At 30.2% G+C, this 24,550-nt stretch overlaps 2 protein-coding genes across 2 annotated transcripts in view; one reads left to right on the top strand and one right to left on the bottom strand.

Moving 5' to 3' along the window:
- Nucleotides 1-7,946, bottom strand: part of LOC111031596 — a 50,128-nt gene extending 42,182 nt beyond the window's left edge. Inside the window, exon 1 of the mRNA XM_022311624.1 lies at nucleotides 7,293-7,946. The gene's annotated coding sequence lies outside the window, so the exon portion shown is untranslated. The remainder of the gene's footprint in view (nucleotides 1-7,292) is intronic.
- Nucleotides 4,762-24,027, top strand: LOC111031594 (3-hydroxyisobutyrate dehydrogenase, mitochondrial). Its single transcript, XM_022311621.1, has 7 exons — nucleotides 4,762-4,840; nucleotides 11,484-11,569; nucleotides 15,531-15,703; nucleotides 17,899-18,020; nucleotides 18,917-19,127; nucleotides 21,556-21,685; nucleotides 23,727-24,027. Exons 1-7 carry the CDS (start codon nucleotides 4,762-4,764, stop codon nucleotides 23,910-23,912), a joined length of 987 nt encoding a protein of 328 aa, XP_022167313.1. The 3' UTR covers nucleotides 23,913-24,027.
- Nucleotides 24,028-24,550: the final 523 nt, after the last annotated feature.

Genomic DNA, 24,550 nt, shown 5'->3' with positions numbered 1-24,550 from the left:
TTTATTGATTCATAAAAATACGAGAGCGGCTCGGGATTAAAATAACACCGCGGCATTATTAATTAAAAGCGTCTGGACCTAATCTCAAGAGCAACATTATGTACGGTCCGGTAAGACCACGAGGACGTTCAAGATAGATAATATACTCAATGACCTATACTATACAGAGTATCCCGCGAACATTTACCCATTGCGATATCTGCTGAAATAACGGAGATATCATAATATTCTGCTTTAGTTTTATCGAGACTCGCAGGGACAAGCACTACAAATGATTCATGTTTTAATTTTTTTTTAATGTTTCGGTAAAAAAGTCAAGAAACATATTTTTTCGATTGGTTATTTCAAAACAAAAATTGAAGTTGGCCATTTTGTAGAGTTCATTTTCCTGAAAATATCGACATTTCAACATTTTCATTTCGTTAATCTGCCGATTTTTAATAATTTATATATACTTATGAAAAACTGCGAATTATTTGACACCGTCCTACCACTATTATAGTAGTGTTATGGACTACGGCCATATATTTCAAAGATACGACTATGGCGGGACGGACGCGTCAAATAATTCGCAGTTTTTCTCGAAACTAGAAAAATTATTACAAATCAGGAGATTAATGAAATTAAAACGCTGAAACGTCAATATTTTCAGAAAAAAGAACTTTACAAAATGGCTATCTTCAATTTTTTTTTTTTTAAACAATTGATTAAAAAAATATGTTTTTAACTTTTTTACCGATACATAAAAAAAAAAATGAAAACATGAGTTATTTGCAGTGCTTGTCCCCGTGAGTCTTAATAAAAAAACAAGAATCGTTATATCTCCATTATTTCAAGAGATGCCGCAATTGATAAATCCTCACGAGGCACCCTCTATAGGTATGTGGTATCTGGTGTATACACATTATGCCTACGCATTTTCACCGTTCTAAAATTATTTTATAAAACAAGTCCTAAACATTTCGAGCGTGCGGGCGATGCGTAATAATAGGTCTTGTGAATATGCGAAAATACCACAGATCGCACAACATTTAATAGACCAACGTAAATATAATATATATTATACGATGTGCAATTATACAGACACGGATATGTACCCACCTTTAAGGACAAATTACCTACTATGGGTACAAGGATTTTGATTTCACGGATCATTAAACTATCCGATCGCATCACAATATTGTTTCATTTGCAATCACTTGTTTGCTGCGGTGAAACGTAATAAATCGGAAATCGTCTGCGATAAATTTATAAAACAGTTTAACACGTCAAAAAGTGATAATTTAATATTTACACGACGGCGGCATGTTTAACACGTCGTATTGGGATTGTAAATGTTTTAACGTTATTGTCGTTATGAGTTATGACTGTATGAGGTAACAATTATAAACATTCATAAAATTCAAGTACCGGTTAACTTGCAGCTATATAATATGAAAATAATAATAATATGTTAGCTGATTAGAGATATTACCTACGTAAAATGAATTCATTTTATTTTACGGTCCCTTATTATTGTATGACAAATTATTGTCTTATCTTTGTTAGGAAATATTATACTTTAGATAAATTAATAAATAGCTTACTGTTTTTTCACGTGCGCTATTGTACGAACCTATTAAGTCATATGTAATAGTCGTATATAATATACGATTATATTATTGTGTATGATATCAGAAAACACTATTATTATATTACTATAACATAGATATTACATAACACACTTAAAAACATAAAAGTCACGTATAGGTACTCGCGTTACAAGTTTTAATTACCCATTAATTAAGTGTTTCAATTTTGAAATTTTTATAGACTGAATGAAAAAAAAACCACTTTTCAGTAACTAATAAGGTGCGTTTTGCTGGCTAAAAAATAAGGTACTCATAATTTTATTTAATATCCATGATTTTTATTAGTTTTAGAATTATTTCCAAAAACACTTTCCACAAAAAATTAGATTTTTGCTTACCAGAAAAACTGTTATCCCAACATCCGGATTCACACCCAATTGGACTTTTTCAAAAAACAAAATCTATTTAGTCGAGAACTAGTGTTGCATAAATATATACCATTTTTCCAGTATTAAAAAAAACCATTGGAAATGTTCTTACTTTCTTTTGATGACCTAATTTACCAACTAGTAATAATTTGTATAACCACCAAAAAACACTATCAATGTTGAAGATTAAAATATTCTTTTTGCTTCAAAACTCAACGGTGGTCGCTAAAATGTCCAAAAATAAATAACAACACACATCTTTGTGAATACCAAAGCATTTATCGATCATTCCCGCAGCTTGGTTGCAGGAAATCGAATCCGATCGATTATAAGTACCTATATATATAAGCATATCTAAATATTTTCTATTTAGAAAATCAAAGTCGAACACCCGTATTATATCAGAGATTGATATTATAATATATATATATGTATATATATTAATACTATTAATACTTGAACTAACCAATAACTAAAAATAATTATTATTTTCTTGCGAGAAAAAATGTCGGTCCAAAAAAACAATGTAAAACTCATTGCAGGACATCGTGCAAATTTGGCAAAGCGATTTCCCATTTATTCGTATAGGTACTGCGTGAAAACACTGAAATATCTTTTAGGCAACGTGAAAATGTAAATAAGGCTTGATACGTTTTCAACTCAAAAACGGAAACCAAATAAATAAATAAGCGTGGACGATGGTCATGATAAATTGTTGGTCGTATAACGAAAGTTGTAAATGTATACCTATTAACGTAGGTACTATTATAGTTGAAGGTATATTATATTTAAGGTATATTTAAGGTTATAGGTATAATACCTATCTATAATAGTATGTTAGTAAAAAACATTTACTCGAAAAAGTATGCACGTTGTGTGTGTGTGTGTGTGTGTGTGTGTGTGTGTGTGTGTGTGAGCATGATGATGGTACAATAGTCACGTGCCAATTTATTTTTCTGCTACGACTGACTGGCCATGTATAACATAATAATATCAATAAATCATTGTATTATTGTAGTCGTATCTATCGACGCAATAACAAAAAAAACGAAAAACGAAAAAACAACTTAATATTATATTGTTTTATTATTATTGAATTCTATGCCGGGATTTGTATTTATTATAATAATATTCTACTATATTTCCACTATATGAGTATAATATAATGTATATCATATTTAAAGAAAAATAAATGTGTATTGAAATATTGTTATCCGTTGGAGTATAATATTGAAAGAATAGATAAATAATAGAGAGGGTAGGTTACATACAAATAATATTATCTACCGATCGGTTTGGAAAACCTCATATCGTATCGGTATATATTTTGAAATTGATTTCAAACTAAATTATTTCAATATTGGTATCCATACAGAAAACGGAAGGTTATTTGTTTTTTGAAAACTGTATTCTGAAATAAAAGTACCAATATATTTTTTAAGTGGCCTATATATACAATTTAATATGCATCATACTTGCACACCGTTACACAAAATAACACAAATTAATATATGAAATGAAATTACTAGTCGTTTGATTACTTATATAAGAACAATATGAACGTTGGCACAATATTTTAGCGGATAAAAGCTATAATATATGATAGTGAAGTCAATAAACGTACCCATCAGTAAAAAATAGGAAAAAAAAGTACTTAAAAAAAATGTATTTACAACGAACGTAAGATACGAATACTATACAAGTGAGAATGAAAGTGCACTTTAAACACTGTTTATTATATTATTGTTGATATGATCTATAGGAATATGTATGTCAAACCAATAAAGTAAAATTAATATTTAATCGAAATTATCAGAACACTTTAAAACATTGTCATTAAAAAAGCTTGGTAGGTATCTACTTCATCAGTATCTATTAAGGCATAAAACTATCGAGTTCTCTGCATTTATATCTGTACAAATATCAAATAATAAATAGTTTCAAAATAAACTTTTAAATTCTAGTATAATCGTATTTATTTTCTTTATTCCAATCCGAGTCCGATTAAATTACAAGACAACAAAACGGAATAAATTATCGTTGATGAATAATTTTTGTTCTGAAATTTTGACTTTTGATCTGCTCACAACGATTGCGACTAGCGATTAAAAAATGATTAGATTTTTGTAATGCTACTAAACTTATACTCCTAAGTACTAAAGACCTGCAAGGGCCGGGCCGTAGTGACATTGGACCGGACTGGGCCTTCAAAATAAAATAAAAGGTTGGACCGGACTTTTTAAGTCTTGAAATTATATTCCGGACCGGGCCAGGGTTTTTTTTCACAGTATTTTTTGGACCGGCCCTTGCAGGTCTATACTAGGTACTCATTCACACTTAGAACTAATTATAATAGTTTAAAATTAAATTAAAATGAGCTCGAATAAAATTAAACCGTTCGCGGCGCTATCTATACCGGCAGAGCTGGTAGGTACAAGACAAATCGAAGTACCAGATAAGGCGAATTGATAAAAAAATAATATCATAGTCATTATAAATTCAATACGATATGATAACACGTCACCGACGTCGTACAATGGGCAATAATAACAATGAATAAAACTACGATAGTATTATGATAATACATATTTTAACATCGCAACAAGTGGTCACGTAACAGTCTTGTCTATAAGTGTGACGGTCGACGACATAATACATGAGTAAATCATATTTTAAGTTTTACCACCGATGATCGTTTTCCACAGTGTAAGTTTTTAGAAAAATAAAATTGTCCGTCCACGCGCGAATATTGCCCTGCCCAAATGATCATGTTTGTCGGTGGTTTGAACCACGTGTTCCGGCGGTCGGCGAACGGCTGTATAAAAATTGCCTCAGTGGTCGGTAAGTATGACATAATACGTAGGCAGTGGCGTATATAGGGAACATTGGTTAGGGGTTCAAACCCTCTCCCCAAAATTAAATCCTATATCCGCAAATGTGCGTAAGTTGCTGTTGTTGGGGCTGGCCGTTGACGTGTTGTAGTAATTTTGAGTTAAATTTCGAATCGAGTTTAATAAATTATCTAAGTGTATAGCCATACTCGATCAAAAAACTCTGTCCAAAACTATTGATTATTAAAATCATAATTTTCTGACAGTTGAATTTACTTAGTACCTAGGTAATTAAAATAACGAAATCGATAATTGTTATTGTTATCTGCTCGTTATCTGTTTTTATTGTTTTTATTTATTTTGTATTTCTTATTTTTATTTGTCCATAGCTTCGATTATTAATCTACTTAGGCGATCATTATTATAAGCATATAAAAACTTGCACGGGACAGGAACAAAAATCTAATTATCATTGTTTGTCGATGGATTTCAAATTAATCATTAATAATTTGTAATAATATCAGTATACCTACTAAAATAGTATAATAGTGCACACCTATTTATTAGTTTACACTACCTATATTCTATAACTGAGTGTCTAAACTCCACTGCTCATGCCAATAATAACGAAATGTTTCGAGTCTCGTAAATCATGATATTGTATACATTATAATAATATTGTAAAAAAATAAATCCTGAGTTCTGTGCTTCCTAAAACGCTCCGTTACATCCGATACCTATTTATAATTTTCACATCAATGTATTATTACTAGCTGATCACGTGCACTCTGATGTTCATTTTTTCGTGCCAACTCTATTAGGTATACGAGACTCGCTTGTGATAATGCGAGCAGTGTAGGTATTATCAGGTAGGCACCGGACCCCTCTTGATGCTTACTTTCTGTAAATATTACGTTTTATTTTGATTTTGATTGCGGACAAGCCGATGAGCGGCTAAAGTGCAGCTCAGCCACCTTTGCAGGCAATGTGTGAAAGTTAAAGTTGATGCACGCTTACGCCTGATCTGCCCGATTAACCAATGGCAAAAAAAAATACCAATTTCCACTAAACATATTTATATTTCTCTTATAACCAATAGCAACCATATACATAAACAAAAAATTTTAAAAATATGTATAAAAACATGAAAATCGCGATTTAAAACTGGGCGGGGTGGGTGTGGGAGAGTGAAATATACTTTATGACCTTTTCTCAACCCTTTTGGAGGAGTTCAATAACAAACACTTTGACCATAGGATTGTATATATAATAAATATCATAACTACTAGCCTAACACGTAAACATGTGTATTACCAAAATATCGTTAAATGGACAATTTTTAAAATATGACTTTAATACACCAACCCTTATTGTACGACGGTATACCACCTACTTCCGAGGCGCCTTATTATTATTATTCCAGATTTCTGTGACAATTAATATCCCCAAGACCCCAATGTCCATAAGTACCTAGAAGAGGCATGATGGTTCATTTGACCATTTGTGTTTTTAAAAGATAGTAATATTGTTCATAAATTATACAATAATTAGGAATAAATATTGAATATTTTCAGATCTCGCTAGAAAAATGTCTGATCGTCACTTTGCCAACACGTCTTACTCGACACCTGCGTTATACAGCCTTTTTCCAACGTTATCTTAAATTGTAAATCGCCATTTATTGTTAATATAAATTCAGGAATAGATGTCATAAATTTGCCATCATTGCACGCCCGTAGGCGTAGTGTGATGAATTTATATGAGGGAACTATAGCCTAAAATGTCACAGGTACATGTCATATATAATCTAAACATGTTACGAGGAGCTAAAGCCCCCTTAGCCCATCATTATATGCCTATGTGCACACAAATAAATGCAAACTAATCTAGTCAATCATAATTATTTTTATATTATGTCAACATACAATTCAATATTACTACAATGACTAAATAAATAATATACAATATATTATGTACACATTACAAACTGTACACACCTGGGTTGAAACTTTTAAAGGATTATGTTTATATTTTTCTAAAAATGTAGATTGTTATTAGATATCAAACTCAAACGGTTAAACTCATTAAATGCTATACTTTAAAATTATTATAAATAATTCTCGATAAACGGTTCTTGGAAATATTTGAGCAACACCCAAATCAAATCGTAAAAATCATTTAAATTTCATATTATTATTATTATTATGAAACTATTGTAATAGTGATTGTTTGATAAATTAACTATAAGCTTTATTATTTTTTAAAACTATTCCTTTCAAAATAATTGTTCACAACTTAAAATAGACAATCGATCAATACAATTATTATTAGTATCGTCGTAATATGAAACAAGTAATATTGTAATAACTTTATAACATATACGGCGATATGACCACTATTGTCCAGTCCGTCAATTAAATGCGTGGAATTATATTATGTGACGAGTATTGAGTATTACTTACGATCTGTGTCTTGAGAAAAGGAAAGATATCCGCAGGTCTGCCGACGAACAAATAATATTATGTTGTGACTTGAGAACGAGTTAAGACACGTTGCACTGCAACCGTTGTTACTTATTTATTTCAGCCAAATCAATTGCAAATTACAATTACGTCTTAATCACAATAAATTACAGTAATAATAGCTAGCACGTGCCCCAATTTCCAGCTGAACTATAAGCTATAATAATAATACAAATGATGGTAATAATATTAGAATGTGAGCATGAAAAAATTTCAAAGAACCGCTGCCTTCCAAAACGAACACCGAAACCCCCTCAAAGTTATTCTCAATTTCTAGCCCGTGAACAACGATTTCCAATTTCAAGGCCGGCTGGTTTCGTCGGTCACGGACTGCGACCGTGACCGTAACCACGCACGATCGCAATTCCGTCATAAAAACGAGTTTTCATGTTAAGATCAAGTGTGTAGTGTGTAGTACACAGGTCTTAAAAATCGAGTCTATTGCCCAGCAATATCGTCGTATACAATGCACGCATAATATGACTATACACATCGGCGCCGCTAGACAAGCAATGTGAAGTTGTGTTCGAGGGGTGCTAAAATTATTTAACTACTAGCGAACCGTATTTGCATTAAACATTTTAAAAATCGTGAAAATGGATGTTCAAATAAAAATAGAGGCATTATTCCATCCAAAAGCGCCCATCCCAATCTGGTCCGGCTGTATCAATGTCCAAGTATACTTATGGGTACATAAAATACACATAAAATTATAAATTATAATTACTATATGTACTATAGTGTATGTAGGTTACAATCAATATATCAATAGTATAATACTTTAGTCGGATATCTTTAAATCATAAATCGATACGTATTCGTTTATATATATAAATAGAAATATACAATATACATAGTAGGACAGTATAGGTATAGTAGGTACCTATGTCAAAACAATTGTTAATTAAATTCCATTTGTTTAATCCTTGATTAATTTTTTTTAACAATCCACATGGGTCACATATAGTGATTGTGCTACTTTCATTTTTTTTTTTAATAATAATTAATCACTGAAAATTTTGTTAAAAGTTCATCATAAATTCATACTAGCCTTTTTATTGCACTCTGTAACTGAAGGGGTTTAGACAATTATTCGCTTATGTCAACTAAATTATTAAATTAATGTATATTTATTAGTTTTTTATTTTAAATTATTATAATAGACAGCACGACTAAACGAAAAAAAAATTGATTAATTAGTTGTAAACAGCGTTATGGATAATAGATATCCATAAACATGTTATAACGAATTATTTGTCAAATAAATAAGAAAATACTAAATTATTATTACAATGAATACCAATATTTTGTATTGCCATAGTTGAATTATTAAGTTAATTAGATCATTAGCCAAATAGTTAGGTTGAAAATTTGACAGCAAAAATAACTTTTTAACTAACTGATTCCCACCTTTAGAAATACCTACGAGACTGCTGTATTCGATACCTAGGTATACGTACCTATGTTTGGTAACATATGGCTATAACCTTTAACCTTATTATATGTGTGTACAACAAATTGTAAAATTCGGATGGAACGAAACTCTATACAATACAATATGTAACCTAATATAAAAATGTATTATCATTATTTTTACGAGCATAATATTGAATATAGATATTATAAAGGGTATGACAGAAATAACTGACAGTGGTAATTAAATATTATAATGACTTTTGTTTAATATAAACTACTTTTATTTAGTATACTGTAATTAACAATAATCAATATTTTATTATAGTGTAATTTTCAAATTATCATAGTTAAATACTAGGTAGTGATTTTTATATAATAAAAAAAATGATCATACTAATTAATTATATATATTTTTTTAATTGATTGGAATAAAATGTTTATACATAGACTGTTAATTACGTCATATTCTATCAGCTATTTCTGTTACCCTAAACTGTATGCCATATGCTTATTTCTATTCCTTATAGGTTTATAACATTACTACATTAGATAGTTTATCGGTTAATTATTTTTTATGGAAGTTTCATTCTACACTCTTACCTGCTACAATTATCAATTATTCCATCATGCCAATTCATGCGTATCTAACGGTAGCAAAAATGTTCATGTAATTATTTACTGAAATCTAACAAACATATAATATTAGAATAAAGTGAAGCGTGTTTGAGTATAGTGGGACGTAGATTGTTCGGTATAATATTGAACGAACAGTGGGAAGGTTAAATACACGCGTTTGGTCGGATAATCGACATTTGTCGAAAGTATAGTAGTCGTAATTAAAAATGATCTATTAATATATCATATAAATGTATAAGGCACAATATTAAAAATTAAAAATAGTTGCCATATATCAACCTGCAGTGACTGTAATAAAATAGCTACATTTTAAGGCAGAAACATGACATTTATTATTAGATACTTCTATTGAATTTTCAATATCCTTTGATGGATGTGAAAGTGCGTCGATAACACCTAGTCAATAATAAGATTCTTTCAAATTTTCCTCCATCTTGTAGTTTAGTTTTTTATTAAAGGTATAACATTTTCTTGGAACCACCGAACAAAAAGTGTTATCCAGTCAGTCGAATAGAAGTCATACTTTCAGGATACCAGGAAGATCTTCGTTTTGTGATGCAGTAAGTCTCAAATTCCCATGCAGCATTTTGCTAGAACTGCTATATATAATAAAATCGCGTCGATTTGTAGACGTTTCATATTCTGCTTATTCAAACGTACCTTAACGTTATTTCAACTCAATATACTATCATAAACTCAAATATAACATTTATAAATTACAATCATTCTATAGAGTTTAGCTCCTTGTAAATGTAATAATATATTTGATATAATAAGAGTACTATTTTTAATGACCTGTGGCCTGACCGACAGTACACTCCGAGTCTCTCGTAAACACAATCATTAAGTTTTTAACATTAAATATATTTATCGATAACCATACGTCATAATATACGTTACGTACTCAACATCTCATATTTATACAAATGATATTTTAACGATTATCAAAAATCATAAAACACATGTATGCCCGTTTGACGTACACCCGACACACGTATATTATACATAACAGTCTGCTATGCATAATGTTATATATAATACATAAGCATTATATTATTTCTGTAGACAAATTATTATAGCAAATAGATTTCATTTTTGCAGACTTCTAAAGCAGGTTACCTACCTGTCAAAAATAAATTATTAATTTAACGCGATAACAATATAAAGAACAACAGTGTAGCATAACTCGGGAGTATAATAATATAACCATAAAAGAGGTGTAAAATATTACACACGCACTCATACCCTCTCTCTAGGTACCGCCGACAAAACTACCACCCGGCACGTAGTCAAATACACACCACCCGTACGATTATGTTTCAGAGAAGTTTGTTTATTCAGTAATTTTATAAAAATAAAATAAACCAACTAGTCAAAAAATAAGCGCGCGTACAACGGTTTTATAAATATTAAATTCACCACCAATACAATCCTTTGTATACAGAAACGAAGCTAAGTCCGTTAAGTATGCCAACCGACTTAGTCTGATTTATTCGGTAAATCTGTCAATATTTTACAAAAAAACTGTAGAACAGTTTTCAGAATTTGAAAATCAATATATATATCTTTCTACAATTTTCACAATTTGAATAGGTATTTTTTTTTTCTGTAAATTAGTTTTGAGCCTAATACATTTTAACGACTTGTCTAAAACTTTTAAAACCCAATTTGCGATTATATTTGCAATTAATTTATAAAATATTAAGTTAAGGGCTAACTTCACGGACATGACTACATGAGATACCTGGGATAACATCATAATAATATATAATATAACATCATACAATATTTTAAGTCTTAAGTTCCTGATTGAAACTTTTAAATTGTAAAGTTTCTATTTACTATGATAATATAATTGGTTAGGTACCTATGTATGATATTATATGGCTTTGGTAGAAAACGACGGGCCTCTTCTCGACTCTCGAGTAACGCAATTTTAATTTTAGTAACTCTGCAATAATTACTTTACAAAGATCGTCTCAAAATTATTGAGTCTACGCACGCCAACGGATTATATTAATACATTTTTTATATTAATTTTGTTTAACACGAAGTATGTATGTATGTATGTGTGTTTAGAAGAGAGCAAACGGTGGAAATCAAATGTCGGCTTCGTCGGCCTGGGAAACATGGGAATTCCGATGGCGAAAAACTTATTGAAAAACGTAAATACCTTAATTATTATTATTATTATTATTATTATTCATTTTTGCATATTTTAATATTTTAATATCGAAAAAATTACTGAAAAAAAAACTATACGTCCCGTATACACACAGCGTACATACACTGAATATAATATTTTTTGTATAATACCATAATTGTACCATCGTCAGTTATATATTATCAGACCGTCATGTATTATACTTAAATAATATAATACATGTACTCATTTCGAGATGACTCGATAGAGTGCATTTTACCATACCGGTCTAAACACTCGGGTCTAGTTATCTTTTTTTTTTATCCACCGAACACTGTCGCATCACTCCAACGTAATAATTAGAGTTGGAAAAAGTGCATATTTTCCCTAAAAACTTTAAAATGTGCACTTTACGGAGAATAAAAACTTCAAATACACAACCTAAAAAATATGCAATTAAAAACAATTTTATAAAAAAAGTATGATGTTAACACACAACATAAAAAATGTATAATATCAATGTATTTTATTCACGAACACACGAGATATAAATCGGTAACAACAATAATAAAAGCTTTTAGTTGCTGTGTTTAAAAAACATCACTGAATATTGTGCACAATTTTTTACCATTATAGATACATAACAAATCACGATCCAATACCCGTTACGACGACCAAAAAACTTAATGCCAAATAACTGAAATACATAAAATATTAAAATCAAAAAAAACACCAGGGGAACTCAAAACGAAAATAATTCTCACATTTTCAGTTAACAAACAATGAATAATAAATTAAGTATATTGAAGCAACTTAAAAAAAATTATAAGTACATATGAATTGCATCCATACATATCATTACAATCTACTCCTATTCCTATATATATATATATTATATATATATATATTATAACCTATAAATAATAATAATAATTATTATAATTTATTCAAACTCTGTTGAACTGAAAATATGAGAGTTATTTTGTTGGTTTTCTTCATTATTTGATCATCTGGGTTCTAGAGTATAAAGCGAACGTTATTCATGCACACATGCATTTTAGTCTAACTACGTTAACGAGTAAAAACGACGAAAACATACGAATTGTATAGAAAAAATACGATTAAAGTTTATACTTATTATTATTTGTCAATTATATAAAAATTGTACGACAGTCCCATAATTGCGTCTACACGTGTTTCCGTGTTAATAAGGGGGTTCGTGTATTTATTCGTTAGATACCTATTTTTATATTACCTATTTTTTTTATAGCTTTAGCTCAAAAACTAGCATTTAAAAAAAACATAAAGTTTTATTCGTCGCAGCTATTTATATAGATCTAGTACAAGCTTTCAATATTATGTCAACAACAACTCTCAGGAAATTAGTTGCTCCAAAAATATTTTGCGACTTGTACACTGTGTTCAAGATAAAATAGGAAACACTCGATATCTCCTCAACTTCCAAACCAATTTAAATTCAGTTTACCACACCGTTATTTGTGTACGAAAGAGGCGATCATGACAATATAGAATATACCCGTTTTAAAGTAGATTTTCTTTTAGTTTAAAGCATTTGATTCATTTTTTTTTTGCATACCTGACTTAAATCGTCATTATTTCTCTTTAATTTCCCAAATATAAAATGTTTTCGGTGGTCTAAAATGGTTAAAATATACGAAAACCACAGAACAATTTTAATTGATTTATATAGGTAACTGTAACAACTATGTTTCTTAAAAAATATATACCTGATGCTTATGAGGCTACAATGCTACATGGTATTACTGTAATATAACTATAAAAGAGGTATAATATAGGATCACAAATACACGATATTATAAAGAACACTTAATTCTATAATGAAATTGACTTAAATGAACTATAAAAATTAAAAATGTAATATACTTACATCTATATACCAAAATGTGTGCTAGTACAATATTGTTGTGTATAATATAGGTTACTATGAACAACAAGGGTGTTTTATGAAGGGCTGGAGGGGCTGCAGACACATTGGAAATGTCAGAGAAAAATTAAAAATTGAAGTATTTTATATCTATTAGTATTACTATGTTTTTCCTTATTATTATTATTATTATCTGTTTACACTTTATTTCCAAAAAAAATTGATCAAAAGCTTCCCCGATATATTATAATAGACCGTTATAATACTAGCTAATAACTAGCATACCTTTGGTATCGAACTGTCCAATTTCATATCAAAAGACTTCACTATAGGTTAACAGCCAACAGGTAATAGCATTATACATATTCAAATATGAAATATGATAACTTGAATTCATTTTTTCAAATAAAAATATAAAACATTTAATTTTTTGTTCGATATTGGTATATATATTTAATATTGAGCAAAATACATCATTCAGATATAAATGTATAATACGCATTACGTCCCTTATACCTACATAGTACATAGTAAAATCACAGATATATGTGGTAGAATGTTCAATGTAGGCGAAAATAGAGAATAGGTATATGTATATGCTTATATACTATGATGATATACAGATATAAAATTCATGACGTGTGAGATTGATTACAATTGTTTTTAACTATTTAACTCATACGAAAATCCGTCTATCGTAGATATAGAATAAGTAAACGGAGTCACGGACGATTTGCAATTATAATTCGACGGGTAACGGATTACAAAGGTCGCGGGATAAATGTTTAATATTTTATGTGCAAGCAGTACAATAATATTGTAATAGCATTATATCCATTGTATAATACAATGGTGACTGGGAAAACGTCCGAAATAAACGACGGCGAGGCGATATGCTACAAACCGAAAAGTTCCAAACAAAATAAAAAGCAAAAATAGCTTAATAAATAATTGACTGTTGACGAAAGTCCTGTCCGTTTGTATCAATTATACAACGTTTTCTACACGACGTCATCACTCTATAATTCACCTACATACGGGAAAACATAAAGAGGCGAGAACTTGTGGCCCCATTGGCTCTTTTACCCACACCAATATTGGTGTCAAATTAATACAATTGAAAAACATACACGTCAAAATTGAAAATAGATCATTAATGTAATATATAAAATAAAAATACTTCTTAAGTAGTTTATTTATTTAAATAAAAACACAGGATAATTAATGATGACATGTCCACATGGGATACGGTATGACACATTATAATATATACATATAGAGAGAGAATATATTATGATGTATATTGCACTGATGCACCGACCTACTACAAAACAACACAAATATTGTACTGCAGATTATCGTTACGATACACCATAAATTATAATAGGTACATAAACTTATTATTAGCGTACAGTTTGATCAAAATATCGTATACCTAATTCATCAATTATTATAAGTATAGTTATTACATAATATTATTATTTAGTTTAGGTATAACTGTATAAGTAATTGTTTAAAATCATCAATACTATAATGTATAATTCACATTCATTTATGATTCAATCCTAATATGAAGTCCTTAATAACTTAAATTACATTCGGGCGGCAATCAGTGTCTGAAAATGATCTACAGTTAACTACGGATGTGAAAACATTTAAAATCTAAAATAATTTATAGTTTAATTCCTAAGTACAATAATTTATAATTAAACTAGCTTATAATATAAGACACACAATACCTACATCATACGGTCAATAATAGGTACGATAAATAAATAAATCGTATAAGCCAGCTCGCACATAAACGGTGCTCGAATTACTTCGATTAAGCGATACAAACAGCGCAGGAGAGAAGCGTATCTCAATACTCTGTTAGTTCGTCAAGCGAATGCATAAAATATTTAAATCGAGCGATATAATATGGACGCATATACTTGTCACCGTGATATATCGAACATTACCCCTTAAAAACGTCTCTTTGTACACACCATATGTCTTCATCGTGTTTTTATAATAATGTACCGATGAAACTTTTTGAATAATGTCATAATATTACATCCCATGAATGTCTTTACAGGGTTACGGAGTGGTGGGCAACGATGTGTCTGCCGAGAGAATGGACTTGTTTCGGGGCCTAGACGGAGCCGAGACCGCAGACACGCTGCAGCAAGTGGCCGCGTCCTCGGACGCCGTGATCACCATGTTGCCGGCGAGCAAGCACGTGCTTTCGGCGTACGAGAAATTACTAGAGTGAGGATTGACTTTAATATAGAATAATATACTGTATTCCGGGCTCAGAATGAGTTTAATAGAGCCCAGTGGGCAATACATCGGTGTATTACCGATTATTGGACCACGGATTCCGATGTGTCAAAAATTTAAAAAAGAACAAAATTAGGTTCGAATAATAACTGCTAAAAAATAAATTACAGTGTACATACAAAAATACAGAAAAACTCCCTGCTATATAAAATGTCTCGAGTACCTGTAATAGATGCATGTTACATGATAAATAATTATTACACACAAACAACAATACAGATATGGGCAGTGAAGGTCGAAGGTGTATCAGCCACTATTTCTAAGAATATTTATAATTTATTTATGAATCTAAGTAAATAAATAATATATTTTTCTATTAGAAGTACTCGGTAAATTGAACTAATTTTTGCAAAAAACGCCACATATTACATTAGCTATCATAATAAATTATTATTGCTAACTATTAAAAGTCCATACCTCGTACAGTCGTACCGTAGAATAAAGTGAACTTCTAAGTAAAGTTCGAAGTATAAATATGTAAATTAAAATTAGTCTAATTATTTAAAACATTACATTTTGCATAAAGTAAAATATGACGAAGGGGTAAAACGTTTCAAGCACCAATACAATTAATATTTTTTTATCTTATTACAATAAAATGTTAAATGACTAAAATTGTAATGAAATATCTTAATTTTTCTCTCCAACATCCAGCCACAACAAAATATAATTTTCAAACGCTCATAAAAATGTGTAATGTGGCTTTGAGTAAAACTTTTTTTTTAATTCTTGTTAGAAAAATATATGAAAAACCTTGTACTTATTTTTAACTTTTTGAACTGAGAAATAAAAATATTATCAACATGAATAAAAAAGTGAACATTTTCAATATTAATACTCAATAATTGTTTCATAAAAAGCGCTCTCATACACAAAAAAACAAATATCGTTGTAAATCCAATGTATTCATTGATCCACTCAGAATCTTATACAAAACGAAAGTTGCATTTTTATATTGATTGATATACGGCAAATAATATAGTGGGTTTTTATCAAATGTTTATTTTCCACAAGAAAACAGTGAAAAAAATCCTAAAAAGTGGTATTGATTATAAATGCTCTAAAAAAAAAATATACATACTTAAAAAACCTCTGGAAAACAACTTTTAAGCTAAATAGTTTACTTTATATATACTTTGATGTATGAATCAAATTTTGTAATTATAGAAAAAAGTTTAGAGCACTCGGATAAAACGGAAATTACATTAAAATTCACTCAACATGAAACATTATTATAACACCAATTATATAGCCGATGTCAACAAAACATAAAATTATAAAGTAATTTAAAAAATATTATTATTAATAATTATTAACTATATATTAGGTAGGACATATGAGGGGCACATGGCTTATAGAAAGTAAAGTTGCATTGGGCAATAAATCAAAAAGTTATACGATTTTTGGAATAAAAATGTTTTCATTCAATATTACACACAATAACTTATTTTCGTACATAACTATTCAGTAGTATTTACCACTAAACAAGTTTCTACACTTTTCTCCAAAAAAAATAATAAATTTTGCCCAATAAAAATTACATTTTGATTGTACTTGCATCGTACTATAGCCTTATACGGTGAAGACCGCTGCAATAACTTAAATAAGTTTAATATGAGTGATGGCAGATACCAGTGTCACGGGATATGAATACCTCTAAATTGTTTGAACATATTTTAGATCGGTACGAAACATTAGCTTTGTTTGAATTTAAAAAAAAATTGAAAAAATGTTGATAAAATAAAATTTTTCACGAGAAACCATCTATGCTATAATTTAATATTTAATATAACACCAAATAGATAAATAAAAAAATCGAAATCAAATAAATTAAAGAAGATTGAACATCTCGATCCTATTTTTATATTTTTTATTCTTATTGAATAAATAACACTACAATCTGTAACTTTAGTAATACCTATGTCCTATATTATGATAGAATAAGTAATACAAATTCACAGTTAATAATGAGAAGGGGTGCAAATGCCAAATACAACGGATGTTAACTTAAGATTTAACAAAAAAACATTATAAACCTGCCTATTATAAAAAGAATTTACTCGTATACATTTTAATGTTATAAAAAATATTTCTTTTTTTTAGTAGTTTTTTTTTTATATTAGGTCTTCGAAACCGGAACAGTTATTTGTGGACTGTAGTACAATCAGTCCAGAGAGTTCTAAAAAAGTTTCAAACATGGCCGAGCAGAAGGGTTGTAAATTTTTAGGAGCACCTGTGTCAGGAGGTATTTATATTTACATTATTAAGTGTATATTGTATTATAGTGCAGCCCATTTACAAAAAATTTTAAATCATAAAATAATTATTTATGATCTTTTGGCAAAATATTGATCCTCTACTAATAATTAGTCATTTACTCCATTGATGGGCTAAGTTCTCATTTTTAGCCAATAGGTTAGGTTAGTTAAGAACTAATTATAGTAAATAGAGAATTATTTTAACCTAAAACCCCGCAGTAGGACATTTTGAGTCGCCGTCAGGGGTTAGGTACCTATAGATAAAGTAAGCAATGTTCCATCCAGCGATGTCCAAGGTCATAATTTTACGGGTGTTGCCCAATTGCGGCCCAAAGTAACCTTTTTACCTTTTCACCTATCCCAATTGCGGCCCGTACACATTAAGTAGGAAACTACCTATACAGTGGTTATCAAAACTAAATAAATATCCCGATTGCGCCGGGTACGTACTTTGAGATTCCCAAGATCACCAATATTCGATGAGGTAATTTCCAGTCTATTAAAGATAAAAAATTTAGATAAAATGTAAGACTAAATATCTACTATTTACAGTCTTGTTAGAATTACTTGTATATTTACTCATATATTTATGATAATTATCATAAACGAGACATTATATTTGAGTTGCATATACAAATATGTCTAATACAAAATGCAACAAGGGTCGAGTCATAGTACAAATTTTTTCCAAAAAAAAAATATTTATTGATACAATATACTGCACTGAGTTACCGCAGGGGCCACGGCCGCCCCATAAATAGATCAATATTTGGCCGCCCGGGGCAAATGTCCCCATTGCAGATTGCTCCCCCTAAATACGGCCCTGGCGAAATCCAATAAATCAATGTTATCACAGTCATTTATGATCGTAATTTTGGCGCAGGAGTGGTGGGTGCACAGAACGGCACTCTGACATTCATGGTGGGCGGGGACGAGAGCACGCTGACGGCGGCCGAACACCTACTCGGCTCCATGGGGTCCCGGTGGGTGTACTGCGGACCGGCCGGTTCGGGGCTGGTCGCCAAGTTATGCAACAACATGATACTCGGTATGACCATGGCTGCGGTGGCTGAGGCTATGAACCTGGGCATTAAGTACGTCTCTACCGTTTTCATACGTGATTTATTTTTAGATTATTAATTATAACAAGACTGATAGTCCACGGTATATGTACTCTGGTATACGCGTCTTGGGTATACTTACATATGGTGCAGTATTGAAGTGCAAAAAGTGGGGCACGTTGATGATCTAGTATTCTAGTTGGTGCAGAGGCTTATAATTTAATATACATATATATACAGGTCAATGAGTAATACGACTGTAATAGTTTAATACATTTACTGTAAATAAGGGGTTTATTGGGTCGGGGTGGATGATGAATGTATGGCTTCGTATTTTGTCGTAATATGTATTTCAGATAATTTCGCTGTTTCTCGACGAATATTATACAGCCATATAGGCACCGTTTATATAATATTATTACATCCTCTCAGTAAAAGCGATTATGGACAGAATTCATATTATAGGTATTATAATAATTAATAGATTATTACATAATACAGCGAACTCTATATTATAGTGGCTTTATGCGTAGCCCGGCGTAAGTGTATTATGCATTTATGCGGGATATAGATGGAATGGCGCAAAATGTTTAAAAATAATATGATTTACTAAATATTATTATTATTAGGTGGGTATATTATATAATCGAATTTTATACTTTTGTAGCTACTGACTAAAACAACACTGATGCGTGACGTACTAGCAATTAAACAGTTTAGAAACGAAAATGTATTTCCACACAAGACTTATTGAAATTCAACTCGATATGTATCTTTATAGATATAAATTATATTATATATTATTATTAATATATTGTGCACCTACATATATTACATAGGTACTGATTGGAGGTGTTCGCACATATCATTAAATCAGTATTTATTTGGAATACGTAGGTACACTTTTTAAGTTCATATTGACATCTTATATTCTAAAGAGGTATAATTATGTAATTGCATAGAGTGATTTTTTTTTATCACTGATCCAGAAAATAACGTTTTATTCAAGAATTATTTCAACGTTCTAGTTGAAATGTACATATAAGTTACATTTATAGGTTTATGCTCTTATAGTAGGTAGGAGTAAGTAGTGGCCAGGGAGAGATAGGTCCCTGCTGTATTATAATATTACATGCGACATTTTTTTTATATTTCACTAACATTATCACCCTTAAATAAAACAGCGTCTGAACAAGATTATGAAATATTATATTAAGGGTTTCACGATGAAAAAAATCAAGAAATCACTCCACATTGGACCAACTAATTGTGTATGTGTTGGTATAGTTAATTATTTATATGTTCTTAAAGTTTAGACGAGCAAAATGTGCCTAGGCACCACGCAGTGCAGATGCCCTAAGACCTTATACCTTTCCACTCCACTTACCCAAACTTTAAACGACTGTTTAATAAGTAATTAAATTGGTTCGATAATTAATAAATAATACTTCAATGTACGAAATTTTTAGAAAAATATTCTGATTTAGGGTTGAATAATAACTAAGAAATCTTTAAATCCAAATATGTAGGTACCTGTCTATATAAACTACTCGTGGATAATCATTAGATCGTACCTATGCAATACCAAAAATATTTGTGCATTTATATTAAAATATGTGAAAAAATTATATAAGTAAGTACCTCCTATGTGTGGGTAGGTATTTTATTGCAATTTAACAACATTTAAAAAAAAATTGAAGAAGTGTACAAACTTGTGTAACAATGTGAATAGGTAGGTACTTAATAAAAAATTATTTATTGGAGTTGCCAGTACTCAGTTATAGGTGCCTACCTGATTCAAATGTTTAATATTTACTTAAATTTGCTCGATAATTAATATTATATTATTTATATTATATAATTTATTTTTAAGAAATACCGAAAAAAATTGTTATTAAATAGGCATGGGCCAAGAGCACTTATAGTACTTATAGGTATACTTCAAAAGTTCAATAAGACAATATTGAAATAAACTTATCACAAAATAGGTATAATAACTAGGGTACTTATACTTAGAGTACCTACTAAAAAGACGAAGAAAATTCATCAGAGTTTAATTATTTATTTATTTATTATTAGTTAATTATTAACGTTCAATACTGAAAATCCCCTTTTTTTAGGTAGGTACCACACTACCATTGAGACCACCAAACATATTGAGTGCACTTATAAACGCTGTTGTCATAATTTACAAAATTATTTTTTAATTTTATAATTCAAAAAAAAAACATGAATAACCAAAAGGGTCCACACCCCTGTCAGGGGTTCATTTTTCCAGTTTATTTAGACTTATTTTAACTTTTAAGTCATCAATTATTATGCCCACGCATCATAATAATATTATTTATCACATTATATTGTACGCACAACGCAGTAACACGTAGTATTTTATTATTAATTTCGATTTCATCAATACCAATCATACTATTAAAAATTCACTTACCGGACCATTTTCTTCCAGGCTAGGCATGGAACCTAAGGTTCTGGCATCCGTCATCAATACGAGCACAGGACGGTGTTGGGCATCCGAAATCAACAATCCCGTGCCCGGAGCCATCGACAAAGACATTCCCAGCAACAACGATTATCTGGTACGAATCACCAGCAAATCTTATATCATTCGAATTCTTTGCGAAAACCTCTTTTTTTGAATTTGATCTTTTGATATTTTTCATCAGACCAAAAACACGAAACTCAACGAAATTGTTCACCCTGCAGGCCAAATACATAGTATTATTTTTCCCTCTCGCGATTATATTTCTTTACATAATAACCCAATTCGCGTATACAAACTATACAGATCAGCAGTTCAGGTCAGTCCTGTCTCCGTGACTCAAAAGTCAGTGATAGCCTTAACATTAAGTAGGCAATGCCGGGTAGGTAATAGGTATAGGTATATACCGTAGGTAGGCACCGATGTATTGTACCTATTAATTATTATATGGTTGTAGCTTTTATAACACGACCGGGCAAAAATTTCGATTCAGTTTTTTTTTTACAAACTGTGCAGTCGTGAGTATCTGTACTATACAATTTACCGGTTAAATTACGGTTTTTTTTAATTTCGAACACCGTAACCGTCAGCTTGAAAGTGGAAAAAAACTTAACCCAAACATTCTACCGGTACTTCAGAGCCGTCGTCATTGCATCGGGTACAATTACCTAAAATTTAAATATCTCAACTCTCAAGTCTATACCTACTACAGAAGTCAGAAATACTCTAACATCATGTTCAAAATGCACATTTATAACCTGCTACCTATAGGTAATAGTTAGGTACTGCAGATTATATTTAAGTATGTCATTTTTCTTTTTACGTGTTTTGACAAATGTAACTTTTTAATCATAACATTAGGTCATTTTTCACAAAATTTTAAATAATTTCTAGAAAATACAAAAAATGTTGGAATGTAGGTAGGTATACATATAGTGGCCGATGGTCGCATAAGAACAAACCCCGAACGTGAGCATACAGTGATAGATATTGGTTTCTCATAGGTAGGTATCTCAAATATATATAGACTGATGTCTGATATCCATACCCTCCCCCTGAATATGTAATTAGGTAACAAGAGGGTATGTACTTAAAATTATTTTTATTAAGTTCAATACACAAAGTAAATGGTCAATAGATGCCACTGATTATAATAATATACTAACGCTCTTAGACCGCCGTTCTCATATCTAAAAATAATTTAAGAGACGATGACAAAATTTCTAATTTACCTGCCTAGTTTTTCTTCGTTAACTTGACTACACGGCCGATCAGCCAGTCACGTACGTGTAAATAAATCTACAAGCACACACATGCAACTCCGTTAACAATTGTTAAATTTTGAGTGTTTCATTTATCAATTTGCATCACAAATCCTATCAACCTATTCGAAACATAAATATTTAAAATGCATTTTTTTAATTTAAATTTTAAATATCATTACTTTTTTACTTTTTAATTTTAACTTTAATAAATACATTTTTTACAGCAATAAATTTCAAGCCTTAATGATTAATATGGTACCTAATCAAAATTGGAGCTTCGTCAAAAAAACTATAGCATAAAAAATACAAGTATTCCAATCAAAAATCTTATTCATAACAAACTCTCCTCTTAAATATTTCAAATCATACCATTCAAACTGATCTGCACGTCCATATAGTCACTAAAATAGCCAAATTACATATTCAGAAGCCTCCTGCAAAATTGTACAACCCCCAACACCCCACGATCAAAATCTTCTAAGCAACTTTATTCCTGAAAATTCTCTCAGAGAGCTCAAAAAATAATTAAATTATTATTAGTAATAACAATCATAACCCAGCATTATTAAAATTTCCCATACCAACAAGCCCTTATATCATAAATTAGAGATAGGTACCTTCATTTCAAAGGTGAGATAAGTAACCTACCCTCTAATTCAGGGGCGTAATTGAGGTGAACCACAGTGACGTCTATGCCCCATGGTATAAAAATAAACACCGTCATAACTTTCTTAAAAGTCATATCAAAAAATGTATTAAATGTGAAACATTTAAAGTTGTTTTAAAATGGTAACTGACCAACATGATCGTCTAACACTAATTTAAGTTAGGTATTAATTAGAATATAAAATATAAATATAAATATCTGTATAGAATGGTTTCAAAGCCGATTTGCTGCTGAAAGACATGAGATTGGGAGAGTCGCTTGCGAAGGAGACACACACGCAGACGCCCTTAACGCGCCTTACTGTGGACGTGTACGCACGTATATCGCAGATGGGATGGGGTGACAAGGATTTTTCAATCGCCTACAAATACTTCAAGGAACAGCAATCATGATCCATTCCTGGAGACTTCAAAGTTTAGAGTATAAAATTATAAGAATACATAATAATATATCACATGTTGATATATTATATTGTTAACATACGTAAATACACGTAACATTGATTTATTTGTTTTTCTTTAATATATATATAAATATATATATATATTTTTTTTTTGTACATACATGATACATATTACAAATAAAAACATAATTACGACCTACTAGTTAAAATGTTTGTTCACAATTGTACATAAAAAAAAACATACACAAAGAAGAAAATAAAATGCAAAAGTTGTCACGTTCCAATATATTTACATAATTGTGGAAGAGCTTGAACAGTATAAAAAAATAAATAATAGTAATAAATGATGTTAAGTATTGATACAAAAAAAATATATATTATTACAGTTGCAAATGGAATGTGCAACTGGTAATAAACAAGACATTTGTGTTCCTTGTATTATTATTAAATATAAGAAATTACATAATCTAATATTAATTCAACAAAAGTACGAGTAGTTCACCAAAATTGAGGTTCACAGTATGTTTAGTCTTCAGAAATTATAGGGTAAAAAAAAAATTGTATAATGTTTCGGGTTTACAATGTTTTAAATATGCACATTGTAGAATACACATTTTTAAAATTCCT

This window comes from Myzus persicae, unplaced genomic scaffold, assembly GCF_001856785.1.
Source record: "Myzus persicae strain clone G006 unplaced genomic scaffold, MPER_G0061.0, whole genome shotgun sequence".
Lineage (NCBI taxonomy): Eukaryota > Metazoa > Arthropoda > Insecta > Hemiptera > Aphididae > Myzus > Myzus persicae.
This window is presented reverse-complemented; position numbering and strand designations above follow the sequence as displayed.